We start from the raw sequence: 20,028 nt of genomic DNA, 5'->3' as shown, positions 1-20,028 counted from the left end.
AATTTTGGGCTTGTAGCAGTGTGTGGGACTCATTCTATTAGTCCATCTATACTAAGCTCCACCACCTGTGTATGTAATAAAATTGTTTTACTGCATCTAACCCAGCCAATCCTTTTGGGCTAATACCACAGTTTGGCCACTCAGCTTTGCTCGGTTCCCATCTATCGTTTTTTGTGCAAACAACTCCAGAGTTATCAATTAGTTAACCACCAAAATGAGTGGAAAAAGGCCTGCTGCTGGTGGAAAGAGGAATAGGCGTGTTGGGAAGGGAAAAAAAGGTTGTGTCCGTGGGGTAGGTGTTAAAGCAACAGTAACATCTGCAGAAGACAGACCATCTTCCAGCCAAACTAAGATGTCTACTTCTTTTAGCGGACAATGTGATACGATCCCTTTCTTACGGCCACGCCAATCGCTACAAATTCCAGATGAGGCACAAAAACAGCAGGTGCTTCAATGGATATCAAGTGCTCCTTTAAGTGGGCTCTCCTCCACCTCAACTTCAACATCACAAATACTCCAGTCCTCAGAGGTGTCACCCCAATCGCACTTGCTTCCTCACAGCTCCCAAGTTTCCAGCTGCCCGTCTGAGTATGGGGTAGAACAGATAGTTGAGTCTGCAGAGCTTTTTACTCATACTATAGCCTGGGAATCAGAGGTTGGCTCCAGAGCTTCTGTGAATCCAGACGAGGAAATGATCTGCATTGATGCGCAGAATCTTTATGAGTCGGATCCAGGACCAGACACAGAAGGTTCTGACCATAATGTAGACCCTCGTTCCCAAACTGTAACTCCTGTTGGTGGGACAATGAGGAAGACGATGATGAGACTCAAATACCTGATTGGAGCGACAACTTGAGTTTTTTGTCAGGGCAGGAAGAGGTTGGCTCTGAGGACGACGGGTGTGAGAACACACAGGGTGATGATGATGAAGTTGCAGATGCCACTTACTGTCAACCCACAGTCAGCCAGCCGATGAGGTCAGCAGAGGAGGTGGAGGAGGATGCTAGTGACGACGAGGTCAGGTTGCACCTTCCTGGACAGAGACGTAGTACTGGAAGCACGTCAACAACTGCATCCTCAAATACAACTCTGCCTCTGACCACAAGTCGTGGTGGCTCTTCAGGTCGCATGGGTGCTAAGCCTTGCATAGCCTGGGCATTTTTTCAGATCGATAAGGATGACTCAACTCGTGTTATCTGTAACATTTGTCACCAAAAGCTAAGTAGAGGCCAAAAAATCCATAGTTTGAGTACTTCATGCATGAACCGTCACATGGATATGAAGCATAAGTTGCAGTGGGAAGCTCACTGTGCTACAATGCGGCCATCTTGTGCATCCGCGGCCTCTTCATCCGCTGTGACTGGGACGCAGTCACACCTGTTTTGGGACGCAGACCTGCCACCTCTTTACCTGCAACAGCCAGCGTGATTGGCAGGTCATCATTTTCTTTGGAGGCAGAAACACCAGCTGGTTTTGAGCGCTCTCCGACATCGAGAGCACCACCTTTGGATCAAAGCAACCTAACATGTCTGCCTTCTCAACCCTGTCTAAGCACAAGAGCCAGCCCTCGGTCCCTCAGATATGGACAAGTAAAAGACTATTTCCTCCTAGCCATGAGAACGCAAAGAGGTGTAATGCACACGCCCGGGCTGAGTGGCGTGTGCGTGTGTATGTAGAGATTCCACTGTGCCATGAACCAGGGAGTGCCTGGAGGGGCGTAACTAAGTATCTGCCCGATCCGACCAAGGTCGCACGACGGCATACGACACCAGTGCACCAGGGAGGAACCGGGCAGTGGGGCCAGGTGCTACTCTAGGTCAGACCCCGGACACGGCTGTTGACCCACACAGGGGAATACTGGAACAGGCAGGTTAGGCTGGCACACCGACTGGTGAGCATAGGCAGACACGGCTGGAATACAGACGGGTGGATGCTGGTAAGCACGACTGATATGCAGGCAGGGAGGTACTGGCAGATACGACAGGTTGGAGCACCGAGTGGATAGGACCCAGTACAGACGGGGACTCAGGAACAGAACCGCAGATGCGGTGGACAAACAGCAGAGTGAGGCCGCCCAGAGCGGCGAGCAAGAGCAGAACAAGACGAGACCGCCTGGAGCGGTGAGCGAGAGAAGAGCAGGACAAGGCCGCTTGGAGCGGTGAGCGAGAGAGGAGCAGGACGAGACTGCCGAAGCAGCGAGCAAAGGGTCGGAGCAGAGCGAGACTTCCGGAGCAGCGAGCAAAGGGTCGGAGCAGAGCGAGACTGCCGGAGCAGCGAGCAAAGGGTCAGAGCAGAGCGAGACTGCCGGAGCAGCGAGCAAAGGGTCAGAGCAGAGTGAGACTGCCGGAGCAGCGAGCAAAGGGTCAGAGCAGAGCGAGACTGCCGGAGCAGCGAGCAAAGGGTCAGAGCGGAGCGAGACCACTGGAGCAGTGAGCAAAGGGTCAGAGCGGAGCGAGTCTGCCGGAGCAGTGAGCAAAGTGTCAGAGCGGAGCGAGACTGCCGGAGCAGTTAGCAAAGGGTCAGAGTGGAGCTGGACTGCTGGAGCAGTGAGCAAAGGGTCAGAGCGGAGCAGGACTGACGGAGCAGTGAGCAAGGCAGAGCAGGCTAGAACCGCCGGAGCGGTGAGCAAGGCAGAGCAGGAGGGACAGTGCTCTGTTCACACGGAACAGACAGGAAGGGAAAGACAGAACCAGATACCCACAGGGTACTTGCAGTGAAGTAGCGAGTGGACCACAAACTCACAAACGGAAGTACAGTGACAACGAGCAGGAGTTAGGTACGAGTTCAGACTCTGCAGAAAAAGGGAAGGTGCGGACATAGAGAAAAACAGGAAACAGGCTAGGAGAGTATTAAGACAAGAACAGACACAGCAGCAAGATACAGGAGCGGGTCTAGGTATGCGGCCTCTAGAAGGCGGAACGAACAGGCTAGGAGCGTATTCAGATAGGAACAGGCAAGATACAGGAAAGGGTCTAGGTATGCTGCCCCTAGAAGGCGGAAAGAACAGGCTAGGAGCGTGTTCACACAGGCCTGGAAATACAGCCTCCAGGATAGGCAGAAGACAACAGGCTAGAAGATAATACAGACAGGACACAGTTCAGACACGGGAACTGATACCGAAGGCAGGAAACATAAACGGGATCTGGAATATCAGTGACCAGAAGCCAACTGACAGAACACAATGCTCAGGCAGGGTTTCTTGGGAGGAGCTTGGTTAAATACCAGATGACAGACAGAAATAGGCTGAGGACGCACAAGGGGTGTGCCCGCAGCAGGTACAAGAAACAGGATGTGATCGGGCGCCGCCCTTAAGCAGCATAAACAGAGGCAAACAGACAGCATGGAGCGAAGCCAGGCTAGCAGACTGGACTGGAGATCAAGTGCGCGCTCTTGCACAGTGGGAGATGGACCACTATGCAAGAACGCCGCCAGGCATGTTACAGTACCCCCCCCTTACGCCACCTCTTCTTCAGGCCTGCCAGAATGTCCCAAAGGGAATTTGAGGGCGAATCCTTCACTTCAAGGAGATCACTTCCACTGTCCACAGGAAAAACTGGTCTCATCTGGGTAGCTAGGATGCTACCTCCTATCCAGCCATCCTCAGCAACAGACGAAACGGGTGGAGTACCAGGAACAGCACACAAGGAAGTCTCTCTCCACTTATTATCAGGTAGCACCCCAGAGGGTTCAGGAGACAACTGGAAGTCCTCCGCCGGGTTGGAGGGGTGCAGAGACTCGTGGGTAACCTCTGCTTCGGAGTACACTAGGTCAGACTCGCTGGAAGAAGCGGGCGAGGTATCAGTTACTGAGTATAGGAGAGTCCTTGTCCATTCGCTATCAGGTAGCACCCCGAACGGTTCAGGAGACAACTGGAGGTCCTCCGCCTGGTCGGAGGGGTGTAGAGACCTGGAGATAACCTCTGCTTCGGAGTACACTAGGTCGGACTCACTGGAAGAAGCGGCCGAGGTATCAGGCACCGAGTATAGGAGAGTCTCTGTCCATTCGCTATCAGGTAGCACCCCGAAGGGTTCAGGAGACAACTGGATGTCCTCCGCCTGGTCGGAGGGGTGTAGAGACTCGGGGATAACCTCTGCTTCGGAGTACACTAGGTCGGACTCACTGGAAGAAGCGGGCGAGGTATCAGGTACCGAGTATAGGAGAGTCTCTGTTCATTCGCTTTCAGGTAGCACCCCGAAGGGTTCTGGAGACAACTGAAGGTCCTCCGCCTGGTCGGAGGAGTGTAGAGACTCGGGGGTAACTACCGCTTTAAGGTGCCCATTGTCAAGCTCACAGGACGGAACGGACGAAGTATCGGGTACCGGGTGTAGTGAAGTCTCTCTCCATTTGTCATCAAGTGGTATCCCGGAGGATTCAGGAGGTAACAGGGGGTCCTCCGCCAGGTAGAAGAGGTGCACAGACTCGGAGGTAATCACTGCTTCGGAGCACCCTTGGAGAGGCTCACCGGTTAAAGTGGGTGAAGTATCAGATACCGGGTGCAGGCAGTCCTCCTGTGTGGATTCTGGGTGGGCAGTAGTCTCTTCGGGCAGGAGAACTGGTGCGCTACCCACGCACATTACCCGTCGGGGCTGCTCCGGGATACTGGAAAATGAAGCTTCAGCAGGAACCTAAAGGTTGGGATCAGGAGGTCTTTGGGAGGACAGACCCTGGTGTGACGGCTTGCCTCTATGCCTAGCACGTCTGGACTGCCTCTTGAGGTTGGGAGAAGTATTCCGGAGAGCGTAGTTATCCTGTGTGAATTCTGGGTGGGCAGTAGTCTCTTCGGGCAGGAGGACTAGTGCGCTACCCACACACATTACCCATCAGGGCTGCTCCGGGATTTTGGGAAGTGAAGCTTCAGCAGGGGTCTCCGGGTTAGGGTCATCGAAGACCATTAGAAAGGCCACCAGGAAGCCCTGAAGGTCCAGGAGGATAGGATCCTGTGTTTCCCATAGGGGGTTGATCCATTCCAAGGCATCACCCGCTAGGTTAGACATAATGAATCCCACCTTAACCCAATCGGTGGGAAAACAAAGAGGGTAGAACTTGAAGCGTAGCAAGCATTGCTCCACAAATGCACGGCTTTGTTTTGGATCCCCATAATACTGTGGCGGATCCGCAGGAACGAGTGCTGATAGATTCATCTGGACGGTTGCGTAATTCGCCTGGAACTCAGCTGGTAGCAAAAAAAAATAAATTTCCTCTAGATGCACGTATTCGCTGGAAAAAGTCTCAGAGAGCGAAGGCCGTGGGGCTCAACGGGAACCATGGCCTGAGCATGCTGTAATGCACACGCCCGGGCTGAGTGGCGTGTGCGTGTGTATGTAGTGATTCCACTGTGCCATGAACCGGAGAGTGCCTGGAGGGGCGTAACTAAGTATCTGCCCGATCCGACAAAGGTCGCACGACGGCATACGACGCCAGTGCACCAGGTAGGAACCCGGCAGAGGGGCCAGGTGCTACTCCAGGTCAGACCCCGGACACGGCTGTTGACTCACACAGGGGAATACTGGAACAGGCAGGTTAGGCTGGCACACCGACTGGTGAGTATAGGCAGACACGGCTGGAATACAGACGGGTGGATGCTGGTAAGCACGACTGGTATGCAGGCAGGGAGGTACTGGCAGGTACGACAGGTTGGAGCACCGAGTGGATAGGACCCAGTACAGACTGGGACTCAGGAACAGAAACGCAGACGCGGTGGACAAACAGCAGAGTGAGGCCGCCCAGAGCGGCGAGCAAGAGCAGAACAAGACGAGACTGCCTGTAGCGGTGAGTGAGAGAAGAGCAGGACAAGGCCGCTTGGAGCGGTGAGCGAGAGAGGAGCAGGACGAGACTGCCGAAGCAGCGAGCAAACGGTCGGAGCAGAGCGAGACTGCTGGAGCAGCGGGCAAAGGGTCGGAGCAGAGCAAGACTGCCGGAGCAGCGAGCAAAGGGTCAGAGCAGAGCGAGACTGCCGGAGCAGCGAGCAAAGGGTCAGAGCAGAGCGAGACTGCCGGAGCAGCGAGCAAAGGGTCAGAGCAGAGCGAGACTGCCGGAGGAGCGAGCAAAGGGTCAGAGCAGAGCGAGACTGCTGGAGCAGCGAGCAAAGGGTCAGAGCAGAGCGAGACTGCTGGAGCAGCGAGCAAAGGGTCAGAGCAGAGCGAGACTGCCGGAGCAGCGAGCAAAGGGTCAGAGCAGAGCGGGACTGCCGGAGCAGTGAGCAAAGGGTCAGAGCGGAGCAGGACTGCCGGAGCAGTGAGCAAAGGGTCAGAATGGAGCAGGACTGCCGGAGCAGTGAGCAAAGGGTCAGAATGGAGCAGGACTGCCGGAGCAGTGAGCAAGGCAGAGCAGGCTAGAACCGCCGGAGCGGTGAGCAAGGCAGAGCAGGAGGGACAGGACTCTGTTAACACGGAACAGACAGGAAGGGAAAGGCAGAACCAGATACCCACAGGGTACTTGCAGTGAAGTAGCGAGTGGACCACAAACTCACAAACGGAAGTACAGTGACAACGAGCAGGAGTTAGGTACGAGTTCAGACTCTGCAGAAAAAGGGAAGGTACGGACATAGAGAAAAACAGGAAACAGGCTAGGAGAGTATTCAGACAAGAACAGACACAGCAGCAAGATACAGGAGCGGGTCTAGGTATGCGGCCCCTAGAAGGCGGAAAGAACAGGCTAGGAGCGTGTTCACACAGGCCTGGAAATACAGCCTCCAGGATAGGCAGAAGACAACAGGCAAGAAGATAATACAGACAGGACACAGTTCAGACACGGGAACTGATACCGAAGGCAGGAAACATAAACGGGACCTGGCATATCAGTGACCAGAAGCCAACTGACAGAATACAATGCTCAGGCAGGGTTTCTTGGGAGGAACTGGGTTCAATACCCGATGACAGACAGCAATAGGCTGAGGACGCACAAGGGGTGTGCCCGCAGCAGGTACAAGAAACAGGAAGTGATCGGGCACCGCCCTTAAGCAGCAGAAACAGAGACAAACAGACAGCATGGAGGGAAGGCTAGCAGACTGGACTGGAGATCAAGTGCGCGCTCTTGCACAGTGGGAGATGGACCACTATGCAAGGACGCCGCCAGGTATGTTACAAGAGGTTGAATTTCACCATCTGCAAGTTCTTGGCTACAGAAATGCTGCCTTTCCGCCTGGTGGACACAGAGGATTTTCGAGACCTTATGTCCGTCACAGTGCCCCAGTACCAGATGCCCAGTCGGCACTACTTCTCAAAGAAAGGTGTGCCTGCGCTCCACCAGCATGTCTCACACAACATTACCGCTTCTTTGTGAAACTCTGTGTGTGACAGGGTGCATTTCACCACAGACACTTGGACGAATAGGCATGGACAGGGGCGTTACATGTCGCTGACTGGGCACTGGGTAACTATGGTGACAGCAGGACAAGGGGCTGCTGTCCAAGTCTTGCCGTCCCCACGAGTTGTACGTCAATCCTCTTTATCTCGAAGTTCCTCTACTGCTTCTGCCTCCTCAACCTCCTCTCGGTCCTCCACCTGCACCCAAAGCCTGTCTGGTCATGCCACACGCTTTCTAACTGCGCAGAAGGGATCCTGCACACCTCCCTACTATGCTGGCAGCATGGCTCAACATCATCAGGCAGTTTTTACTTTGAAATGTCTGGGAAATGTGAGTCACACAGCTGAGGAGTTGTGGTCAGCTCTGGAGAACCAGTTTCATGAATGGTTGTCTCCACTGGACCTGAAACCAGGGAAGGCCGTGTGCGACAATGCTGCAAACCTCGGTGCGGCCCTTCGTCGGGGCAATGTCACCCACGTGCCTTGTATGGTTCACGTGTTCAACCTGGTTGTCCAGCAATTTTTAGCCCACTATCCCGGACTAGATGGCCTTCTGCAGAGGGCACGGTCGCTGTGTGCTCACTTCCGCCGTTCGCATCCCGCAGCTCAGCGACTTACATCTCTACAGAAGTCGTTGGGCCTGCCACTTCACCGGCTAAAATGCGATGTGCCTACCCGGTGGAATTCAACTCTGCACATGTTGCAGCGACTGTGGCAGCACCGACAAGCCCTGTTGCAATACGTTCTGACGTATAGCCTGGGCCAACGGGATCCAGAGGTGTGGCAAATCACGCTGGTGGAGTGGCCTCAGATCAGGGACCTATGCACCCTTCTGCACAGTTTTGAAATGGCGACGAAGATGTTTAGTGCTGATGATGCATGATCATGCATATCAGCATGACTATTCCGGTGATTTACATGCTGGAGCACATGTTAAACAGAATTCGGAGTCAGGTGGTGCGACAAGAGGAGGTGGAGGAAGTAGAGGAGAAGGAGTTGTATGCGGAAGGGCTAACATCTGCAAGGTCCAGACGGTCGGCAGCACCAAGCTGGCAGGTATGTGAGGGTGGGGGAGATGGATTTACCAGGGCGCATGGTAGCAGCCAAACTAGTGAGGAAGGTGCAGGAGCCCAGGAAGAAGTGGAGGACGAACTGATGGAAGACTCATCAGATGAGGGAGACCTTGATCACATTTCTGTTGTGCGAGGTTGGGGGGAGAGGGCAGAGGAAGGAAGCATGATTGTTACCTCGCCACCAACACAACAGGGACTTGGTGCTCCTGGATGCGCAAGACACATGAGTGTCTTCTTGCTGCACTACCTGCAACATGACCCTCGAATTTGTCAGAATTCGAAATAATCCTGACTACTTGATTGCCACACTCTTAGATCCCCGGTACAAAAGTAAATTTGCAGAAATAATTCCTGCCATAGAAAGGGATCCACGCATGCAGGAGTATCAGCAGAGACTGTTGCAGAATCTTACATGTGCTTTTCCACAAAACACCAGTGGTGCACGTAGTGAATCTCACAGTTCTAACTTGCCAACCGTGGGACTGTCGAGTGTTCAGCACTCAAACCATAACAGAAACACAGTATCTGCTGGTAACAGCAATTTTGCGGAATCATTTCACAGCTTTTTTAGCCCATCCTTCGCAAGGCCACAGGAGACAAGAAGTGTGACACATAGTCAACGCCTAGAGACGATGGTACAGGAGTATCTCCAAGTAAACATCGAAGCCATGACTGTGTCACTGGACCCTTGCTCTTTTTGGGCTTCCAATCTGGATAAATGGCCGGAGCTCGCCACTTACGCCTTGGAGATCTTGTCATGCCCTGCAGCCAGCGTTCTCTCTGAACGTGTGTCCAGCACTGCTGGTGGTGTGCTGACAGATAAGCACACGCGGCTGTCCACTGAGAATGTAGACAGACTCACGTTCATAAAGATGAACAAATCATGGAGCCACAAGGACTTTTCTACCCCTGTGTCATCCTGGGGAGAGTAAAAGCTTGAGGATTTCGTAAAATCACCTCACCAACCATTTTAAGCTTTCAAATTACTAATAATTTTTAGCTGCATCTTGTCTGGAAAATAATTTTGGGCCTGTAGCAGTGTGCGGTACTCATTCTATTATGCCATCTATACTAAGCTCCACCAGCTTGCAAATTACTAATAATTTTAGCTGCATCTTGTCTGGAAAATAATTTTGGGTCTGTAGCAGTGTGCGGTACTCATTCTATTATGCCATCTATACTAAGCTCCACCAGCTTGCAAATTACTAATAATTTTTAGCTGCATCTTGTCTGGAAAATAATTTTGGGCTTGTAGCAGTGTGCGGTACTCATTCTATTATGCCATCTATACTAAACTCCACCAGCTTGCAAATTACTAAGAATTTTTAGCTGCATCTTGTCTGGAAAATAATTTTGGGCATAGTAGCAGTGTGTGGTACTCATCCTAACCAACCGTTTTAAGCAACTCTGGGTCAATTGATGCCACTTAAGTGCTGTCTGTGCCACAAATTTTTGGAAAAAATGGAGACTCTTTTTGGAGTCCCCTTGCTTTGTTTTACGTGACGTTGCCATGATCAATTAGAGGTGGGTTGGGTCCCCCTCCTTTTAACCGTAAGAAAATACATACACTATGGCTTGGGGTAACACAGATGGTTGAGTCTGAAGAGCTGCTTACTCAGAGGTCTGCTCCAAAGCTTCAGTGTCTGCTAGTCAGGGTAGTAACCCAGCTGCGAAGCAAGCTGCAACGCCTGTGTATCTAACAATGATTTTTAACTGCATCTAGCCTGCAGACTGTGGGGACCCCTAACCAAACCCAGACGCTCAGCCCCCTAACGCCCCCCTTTCATTGACAATACAATCATGTAACTCTTACAACTGGATGGGTGAGGATCGGTCACAGCTTTATTAACTGTTTATACTCATTCCATTAGAAATGCATTATATTTCTAAAATAATTCAGCTTGTTGCAGCATGCCCTGTGTCTCCAGTCTCCACAACGGCATGTTGGCCAACAAGTGTAACTCTCCAACATGTTCTTTCTATTTCCAGGCCATGGAGGATCCTGCTTACTCGTATGCAGGACTCCGACCTCCATCCATCACTCTTAAAGCTTGTTCCACTCCGTCCTGGAGTCCTGACAGTAATATGTCCAGTCCAATATCCATTAAGTGAACACCGTCGGGCCGTATGAGGCCTGATTTATCTCCTTCCAGTTGTCGGTGTTGTATCACTACACAGCCTCTGTCTCTTATAAATTTTGCCATCTGAATATTTATTACCTGTCTTGTCCGTTCGATGGCCGTGATGACTCACGCACCTTGCCATACCGTTCTCAGCACAATCTCTGACCATGCTATAGTTAGTTTTGTAAAAAATTCTCTGAAGTGCTCAGTGACTAGTTTCATTATTGCCATTAGTTATGCACTCTTGTGATAAGCTATGTCGTTTCCCCCGGCCTGTATAACTAAGATGACCAGGCCTCTTGCCTCTCTCCCTACCTTGATTACCTCCATTAGTACCTGTGGCCATTGCAGGCCTCTAATACCTCTCCAGTTCAAATATGTGTTATGAAATTCCAATTTCCTCCCGCCTGGGCGGACTTTCACCCTTCTTTCTGCACAATATATATACAAGTTCTTAATCATTGCATAGCAAAAAAACAGCAAGGAAGTGGTATGTGTATGTCATGTCCTGCTATGCACCTGTTCAAGGCTGAGTTAATCAGAAATTTAAACACACATACCATGTTAAAATCTTATAGCATAGAAACAATGCATATAAATGTAAATAATCAAAAAGAAAAAGAAAAGAAGAAAAAAGGAACATATATATAATAATAATCTATAAATGATCACTCATAATGATACATCAAATCATGTCCGATGTTTATACCCGCTGGTACACTTGTATTTAAAGTATAAATCCACCAACTTTCTCTAGTAAGGCGCTTTCTCCTATAATCATTCACCAAATCTCCACCAATTGCCACGGCCCACGGAGGGGCCACCACAGTCAGTGAATCCTTCCTTATTTAGTATAGAGTCTACCAATACTTTGGGCGTATTAGCCCAGCTGCGAAGCAAGCTGCACCACCTGTGTATCTAATGAGAATTTTTAACTGCATCTAGCCTAGGCAGACTGTGGGGACCCCCAACCAAACCCAGACGCTCTGCATCTAACCCAGCCAATCATTTGATAGTATTGCTAGTAGCAGAGTAGCATGGGCTCTAAACCTTGCATAGACTGTGCATTTTTTCAGATCGCTAAGGATGACCCAACTCGTGTTATCTGTAACATTTGTCACCAAAAGCTAAGTAGAGGCCAAAAAATCCATAGTTTGAGTATTTCATGCATGAACCATCACATGGATATGAAGCATAAGTTGCAGTGCGAAGCTCACTGTGCTACAATGCGGCCTAGCGGGAGGGACAACCACAATATGTCCCACCTGTGTCATCCTGGGGAGACTAAAAGCTACTGCGTAGTCTTTTCCAAAAATTTGAGGGAATTACCTCGGGAATGGTTTGGAAGAGGCATAAGAGTTTAGGTAGGACGTTCATTTTTAGTATACTTATTCTGCCGAACCAGGAAAAATCCTTCGCCGTCCAAGAAGTAAGATCTTTATGGAGTTGTTCAATAAAGGGCCCAAAATTAAAATAAAATAGACGGGAGAGGTCTCTATGAATACAAATTCCTAAGTATTTGATACCCTGTGAGGGCCAGGCAAAGGGAAAGTTGGACTGGATGGAATCCTGTATGGATTTGGGGAGGGAGACATCGAGGACCTCAGACTTCGCTGCATTGATTTTAAAATTTGACCATGTAACAAAGTGATCTATTTCATCCATAACAGCAGGGATGGATATATGTGATTGAGTGATATATACTAGGACATCATCAGCAAATGCAGAGCACTTGTAGTCGATGCCTCTCACCTCAATCCACTTAATATTGGGGTTATCGCGAATTGATGAGAGCAGGTGCTCCATCACTAGGATGTATAAGAGAGGGGACAGAGGACATCCCTGCCTTGTCCCATTAGTGATTATGAAAGGTGATGAAAATGTTCCATTTATCTTCAGCCTAGCTGACGGATTGCGATACAGGGCCATGATTTTGGCTATAAAAGGGTCCCCTAGACCCCTACCCCAAGCTTTTTAAGAGAATAATATATGGCATGCCAGGAGACTCTATGGAATGCTTTCTCAGCATCCAACGAGAGTATCTAATTACAAATTTTTAACTGCATCTATCCCAGGCAATACTTTGGGCCTAGTAGCAGTGTCTGCTGGTCAGCGGAGTAGCCACCGCCTGTAGATCTAATTACAAATTTTTAACTGCATCTAGCCCAGGAAATACTTTGGACCAAGTAGCAGTGTCTGCTAGTCAGCATATTATCCCACCTGTTAAGCAATCTACACCACCTGTAGTTTGGACACTTAATTTTTTCCAAGGAAATGCTTCGGGCCCCCGGGACACTCAGTGAAGAGCATCGGGGAGGCACCCCAAGGCACAGGGGCTGGGACTGGCGGTAGGACGCCTTGCGGTGGTCCGTCAAGCTCGATCCTTATAAAAGCTTTTTAACTGCAGCAGCTTTAGTGGACGCTACTGGAGCTGGAATTCCCGCGGCTGCTGGCATCTGACTTGCCCTCCAATAGATCCGTGTAAAAGGATTTAAAGTGTACTCATTCAAATTACAGAGACAATTTAAATTAAAAAGCTTAGACCTGCCTCCACTGCAGGGGGGCTCGCTCGACCCACCAGCGGACAGGCACCAGTATTGGGAGAGGGGGGCTGGCCGTCAGGGTCCACCGCAGCTCTGGCACAAACCCAGCGACATGGAGGTCGCACGGGCAGGAACGGACTGGCCGTGTCAGCTTCGCACTTTTTTGGTTTTAGAAGGGCATGACATGCCTATATCTGTGTCTCCCCCTCCTTTAACTCCTCCACCTCTTTTCTTTTCGCATGACTATATGTACTTGGCACTTTTCCATGTGTTAGTTGTGTCTTCTGAGCAGTTTGTCAGCTTTTGGACACCTTTGAAGGTGTTTTCTATGTGTTTCTATGTGTTTTTGTTTGTCTGCCATTGGTTTTAACGTTGTTCGAAGGTGTTCGACGAACAGTTCGACGAACATACGGGTGTTCGACGAACCGAACTGAACTCGAACACTAAGGGGGGTGGCTGAACTCTAGTAACGACCAAAAGTTTTGCATTTTTTTAAAAGTTTGATTACTTCTGTATGGTTGTTGTGATGCCATTTGCTTGGTGATTAATTGAAAGTGCATGAAGTTGTCATCATTCAAGACATTTATTTTAACCAAAATGCTTTTGAATATAGATATAGTCATTTAATTAAAGAAAACTGACTCCCAAAAGTTTTGCATACACTATTTATCGATCACAACATAGAGATTAATTCATTATTTACAATGCCATAACTTAGTATTTTGTAGCATAACCTCTTGCTTTAATTACTGACGGGGCATTGAAGTCACTAGAGTATTCAATACATCTTGAGGGATCTTGCTCCATTCCATCTGCAAAACAATTCATCTTTATTGCTATGGGTACAGGCCTCAACTTGATGCCCTAAATCATCCCAAAGGTGCTATATAGGGTTTAAATGAGGTGATTGGTTTGGCCATTGCAACAGATGAACATTTTTCTTTGCTGACCAATTTTTGACTAAATTGGATGTGTGTTTAGGATCATTGTCTTTCTAGAATCTCCATCCCCTGCCTACTTTGGTTTTACCATGTTCCAGCATTACAATCTCCAGTATATCCTTGTACATGGTAGCATTCATATTTCCATCTACTGAGAATCACAAACAAGAATAGAATTGTTTGAGTTAAGCAACACAAGGACTGAATATAAGATTAGTGGGACTCTGTACTGGGGTCTAATTTTGATATTTTTGATACTAACTGCCATGTCTTTGTGAGTCTCAGAAATGTTGAGCAAATAGTATCAACATGTGTGAAAATGCAAAGAGGGGGAGGTGTGATAGTGATTTCAGGTGAAAATGTTCATATATTATTCCAAATTCAAGGTACACTTACTATGACAGCATTATGCAATCACATGCCATCCCATTTGTTTAGCACTTAGTGAGATGATCATTTGTGTTGCAATAAGACAATGATCCAAACACAACTCCAGGCTATGTAAGGGTTATGTGGCAAAGAAGGATGGAATGGAGTGGTGTATCAGATGACATGGTCTCCACAATCACCCAACCTCAACCCAATTGAGATGTCTTGGGATGAGCTGAACCTCAGAGTGATAGCATTGCAGTCATCAACTACTTAGCACCACTGAGAACTACTGTAAGACTGTTGGAAAGCCATTCTAGGTAACTACCTGATGAAGCTGCTCTAGAGAATTCCCAAGGGGTGTAAAGCTATTAAAGTAAAAGGGTGGTATGGAATGTAAGGTTTAAACACATGTGTAATGATTTCAAATGTGTTTCTTTACTCCATGTTATCATCATATATATTTTCGCTGCCTTCAGTCTGAATCTACAACGTGCACATTCCAATAAGAACAATGAAAAATTTTGCATGAACAAGTGTGTCCAAAATTTTAACTTATACTATCGATATAACTTCAAAAACTATAAAGTCGTTCATCCATCATACTGATTTCAGCCGTCAGAGTATCTGGTATTCAGAACTATTTACTGTGATAAAGAAGCAGATGCTGAGTGCCCCCCTGCCTTCTGGGATGTTACGTCTGCTCCTGACTTCTAGCTCATGTCAGCCTCCACATCAGACTTGTCAACTTCACGTTTTATTTTTTCTGGACATCTTATCAAAAAATCACTGACAGATAATAATTTTTACAGACACATTGGAGAACCATAATAAATCATTATGATAATAAAAGATCCATGTCTACAGCCCATAATTATGATATGTCGACATTAGGTGCAGTCACTGTAAACGGTAAAGTGATGATAAATACAGTAAAAATAATCTGTATAAGTTTCTACAGCTAAAAAAATAAAATCACTGACGCCTTCAATTTATTTTATGGACAGGGTAAATTAGTGCCCTATTTTTACGGACTGTCCTGGAATTTTTGGACGCTTGGCAACCCTGCTCCTCATAGCAGCTTCTTCCATACAGTCACATATCAGGGGCGTGGCTTATCATGCTTAAAATGCAAGCCACGCCTCTGTCCGCATGGTCGTATGTTTCAATAAATGGTCAGATAATGTATATAGATAAATATAGTATGTTTTCAGAATCACATTTACCTCCATATATATTCTCAGTTAAAGGCTTGTTCTAAGTCTCACAATCTCCCCAGCCTCTGTGGCATCTTAACAGTGGTGTACAGACTTGTTATATCTACTGTATGTGTCATGTTAGGAAATGCTGCATCTGGATATCCTCTGTTACCTGTAAAATATTTTATATTCATTAGGTAATGGGACCCAATGTGATGATATTGATGAATGTCAGACCGGCCATATCTGCTCACCTGATGCCACCTGCAGTAACACAATAGGAAATTACACCTGTACTTGTAAGGATGGATTTACAGGTGAGCAAATGAATCACATGAAGTGAACTCTTTTCTATGATAGTGCTACAGTACATCCCGAATTTTCAATAACTGATGACAGAATGTTTGCACAATAATATTTCATTAGTTTTCATAATCACAAATAACTCTTATGTTATATGTTATCTTAAATTGCTTTCCCAATTTGAGCTATTGATGACTTATACAAAGGATGGGTTATCAGTACCTTATCATTGGGACTCTGACACATGGCACTAGTGATGAGCGAGCAGTAAACTGCTCGGGTGCTCGGAACTCAAATCGAGCACGTCCGACTGCTCAGGTGCTCGACTCGAGTACTGAGCATAATTTAAGTCAATGAAGGAGTCAAGCATTTTTCCCGGGAGATCTGTACTCGATGGCCGGATAGGAAAGAGAGAGAGAGGCTCTTCTGACATCCTCTTTGCTGCTGTGTCAGGCTCTCCTGACATCCTCTGTGCTGCTGTGTCAGGCTCTCCTGATATCCTCTGTGCTGCTGTGTCAGGCTCTTCTGATATCCTCTGTGCTGCTGTGGCTCTCCTGACATCTTATGTGCTGCTGTGGCAGTCTCTCCTGATGTCATCTGTGTTGCTGTATCTAGCTCTCCTTACATCCTCTGTGCTGCTGTGGCAGGGTTTCCTGACATCCTCTGTGCTGCTGTATCTAGCTCTCCTTACATCCTCTGTGCTGCTGTGGCAGGGTTTAATGACATCCTCTGTGCTGCTGTGGCTGGTTCTCCTGACATCCTCTTCGCTGCTGTGGCAGGGTTTCCTGACATCCTCTGTGCTGCTGTGGCTGGTTCTCCTGACATCCTCTTCGCTGCTGTGGCAGGGTTTCCTGACATCCTCTGTGCTGCTGTGGCTGGCTCTCCTGACATCCTTTTCGCTGCTGTGGCAGGGTTTCCTGACATCCTCTGTGCTGCTGTGGCTGGTTCTCCTGACATCCTCTTCGCTGCTGTGGCAGGGTTTCCTGACATCCTCTGTGCTGCTGTGGCTGGTTCTCCTGACATCCTCTTCGCTGCTGTGGCTGGTTCTCCTGACATCCTTTTCGCTGCTGTGGCAGGGTTTCCTGACATCCTCTGTGCTGCTGTGGCTGGTTCTCCTGACATCCTCTTCGCTGCTGTGGCTGGGTTTCCTGACATCCTCTGTGCTGCTGTATCTAGCTCTCCTGACATCCTCTGTGCTGCTGTGGCTGGCTCTCCTGACATCCTCTGTGCTGCTGTATCTAGGTCTCCTGACATCCTCTTCGCTGCTGTGGCAGGGTTTCCTGACATCCTCTTCGCTGCTGTGGCTGGTTCTCCTGACATCCTTTTCGCTGCTGTGGCTGGTTCTGCTGACATCTTCTTCGCTGCTGTGGCTGGTTCTGCTGACATCTTCTTCGCTGCTGTGGCTGGTTCTGCTGACATCTTCTTCGCTGCTGTGGCTGGGTTTCCTGACATCCTCTGTGCTGCTGTGGCTGGTTCTGCTGACATCTTCTTCGCTGCTGTGGCTGGGTTTCCTGACATCCTCTGTGCTGCTGTGGCTGGTTCTCCTGACATCCTCTGTGCTGCTGTGGCTGGTTCTCCTGACATCCTCTGTGCTGCTGTGGCTGGTTCTGCTGACATCTTCTTCGCTGCTGTGGCAGGGTTTCCTGACATCCTCTGTGCTGCTGTAGCTGAGTACCTGGAGGGGCTGTGTACATATGGTTGGTTGATGTAGATGAGAGAGAGGGAGATCTCACAAAGAGTCCGGCTGACAGAGGAGTCCCTGCTTTCCCAGCAAGAGAATTCCCCGCTCCAGTGCAGACACGGCTCAGATTCAAATGAGCTTATTACAAACACTCGAGTACCACGTGATACTCTGCACTACTCGGTACTCGATCGAGCACCTAAATTCTCAATCGAGTATCGAGCATTGCCTAGCACGGCCGCTCATCATTAACCCTCACTGAATATCTGATTTCAGGTCTCACCTTCTCCTAATATGTTCTTAATTACATTGTCTTTAATTTTCATTAGGTGATGGAATCCAATGTGCTGATATTAATGAATGTCTGACCAATATCTGCTCATCTGATGCCACCTGCAGTAACTCAATAGGAAGTTTCATCTGTACTTGTAAGGATGGATTCACAGGTGAGCAAATGAATTGATTGAATTATATTCCTTCTTTGCCACGATTGTGATATTACCATTGTATTCGGAATATCCATGAGAGAAAAATTTCAGTCGATTTCTTTGTATTCTGCCCATAACAAAAGAAGCTGTCAGGTGCTTTGTAGTTTTTCATTTGGGAGCTTGATGGGTTAATGTTTGCATCCTCCTATTCTCATAAAACTAATTACACATTGTGTGTAGATTAACACATTTTCATTATCACATCTACTCTACTGTACTGAGTTAACTGAGCATTTTGTATTAATCAGGTAATGGGACCCACTGTGATGATATTGATGAATGTCAGACCGGCCATACCTGCTCACCTAATGCAACCTGCAGTAATACAATAGGAAGTTACACCTGTACTTGTAATGATGGATTCTCAGGTAAAGGAAAAGAATTGATCACAATTTATTGGTATGATAGTGGAAATACCATATAACTCTGAATTTCAGTGTGAGAAGCTGTAAAGAATCATACAGTAGATAGAAGTCTCCTGCAGTCTGACAGCGAGTGTACAGCGATTCCTGAGAATACCACGATCTAGAACAAGTTCTTCTACATAACAGAACTTATTACTAACACTACACTGATCAGACCAGAGATCTCTACTGTAACAACGGTTCTCATGTAGATAACTATGTTATTATTAACATATCAGTAACAGGATAGAGACCTGAATATCCAATAATAAAGCAATGGCCCAGACTGTTCGCCCCCTCCACCCCATGGGCTTAAGGGAAGGCTTCATTGCTTAGGAGGAATGCTATGCCAAAATTTTGGTCTGTAAGGAGTTAATTGTAAAAGGAGCCTTTTGAGCGGGAATTTTTTGGGGAGAAGAATAGGAATAGAAGGGGTTTTAGAGATTACCTGATTGGTGGGTAGAAGGATCTAATTGGGGGTGTATATAAGGAAGGGTCACTAAGTTGGTATCCATTCTCTATTGGTGTCCTTTGTACCCAGAACAAATGTAAGAATCTTGGTTTTTCAGAGTTTCTAGGGGTGGGTTTGTTCTCTTTGTTGGTAGAAATGGAGCTGGTTTCTTTGAATAAGGTTGAATGCACTGAAGGACAGGGGAATCCCAGAGCAGGGATCGGTGGTGACCTCCATGTGGTTCAATGTATGTGTTCACTGAATTTGTAAGCAAGCTCCTATTGGGATCTGGTCTCAGCGGGACATTTGATAGGGCGCCGTAGCAATTCAAGATAAAATTGAGTGCAGTTTTTGATGCACTATTCTTGATCATGTGGCACAAACCACTACATATGTAGGCATCTGGATTGATTAAAACAATCTGACATTTTTTAGGGCCCTTGGGTAGAGAACAGTGCATAGAGGGCCTTCCTCCCCTGTTCATTCCATGACTCTTTTGTGTCAGTTTTCTTTAGGAACGAAAACCAAAAGTACGTCTTTATGTGAAAGTGAAGAAATACAGTATGGTGGCACAGTAGTGGGTTTATTTATTTCTATGGCATCCCTAATACTAGTTCATACAAAACACATGAGGACTTAAGCTTTAATGGTAGTCTATCAGTACAAAATGTTGAGGATCAAAGCAAGCACAGCACCTCATAGAGGACATAGCCCTAATAAATACCGTAACTTTAGTGTCCAAATCCATAGTTGCATTTGTCAAAATTTGTTTTTTAATAAAATATGCTAATGAGGTGCTTTATGCAGCCTTGGTGAGGCTGAAGAGTTCAGAACACCTCCCCACCTTTTTGTTCTACATCTGTCTGCACCCCCTTCCTTGTAAGCTCTGGCTTGAAAGGAAGTTGTAGTATTAGGGTATGTGAACACTGCATCTTTTAGACTCCAGGGTACCTGCATAGTTTTTGAGATAGAAGTCTCTTCAGGAAAGCGCCATTAAGGTGATAAAAAGAAGTGTTTTTCCTGAAGTGTGTTTCCCTGAAGATCTTTAGTTTTGCTAATTCCATATATAATATACGAGTGGCTTCCAAGTGGAAGTCGCCTGAAGAATGGTTTGGTCACTTCTTTCAGCCACTTCATGGCTTTCAAATC

At 47.8% G+C, this 20,028-nt stretch overlaps 1 protein-coding gene across 5 annotated transcripts in view; it reads left to right on the top strand.

The window, feature by feature from the left end:
• LOC141258108 (uncharacterized) overlaps positions 1 to 20,028 on the top strand; it is a 413,089-nt gene that overhangs the window by 300,490 nt on the left and 92,571 nt on the right. For all 5 annotated transcript variants that reach the window (XM_073673114.1, XM_073673115.1, XM_073673117.1 and 2 more), the window contains 3 exons: positions 15,750 to 15,869; positions 17,866 to 17,982; positions 18,273 to 18,392. In XM_073673114.1, coding sequence (XP_073529215.1) covers positions 15,750 to 15,869; positions 17,866 to 17,982; positions 18,273 to 18,392 — 357 coding nt within the window. The remainder of the gene's footprint in view (positions 1 to 15,749; positions 15,870 to 17,865; positions 17,983 to 18,272; positions 18,393 to 20,028) is intronic.

This window comes from Phyllobates terribilis, unplaced genomic scaffold, assembly GCF_046119375.1.
Source record: "Phyllobates terribilis strain yellow unplaced genomic scaffold, ASM4611937v1 Scaffold_3__8_contigs__length_932513732, whole genome shotgun sequence".
NCBI lineage: Eukaryota > Metazoa > Chordata > Amphibia > Anura > Dendrobatidae > Phyllobates > Phyllobates terribilis.
Note: the sequence above shows the minus strand (reverse complement) of the source record. Positions and strands in the feature narration are given on the sequence as shown.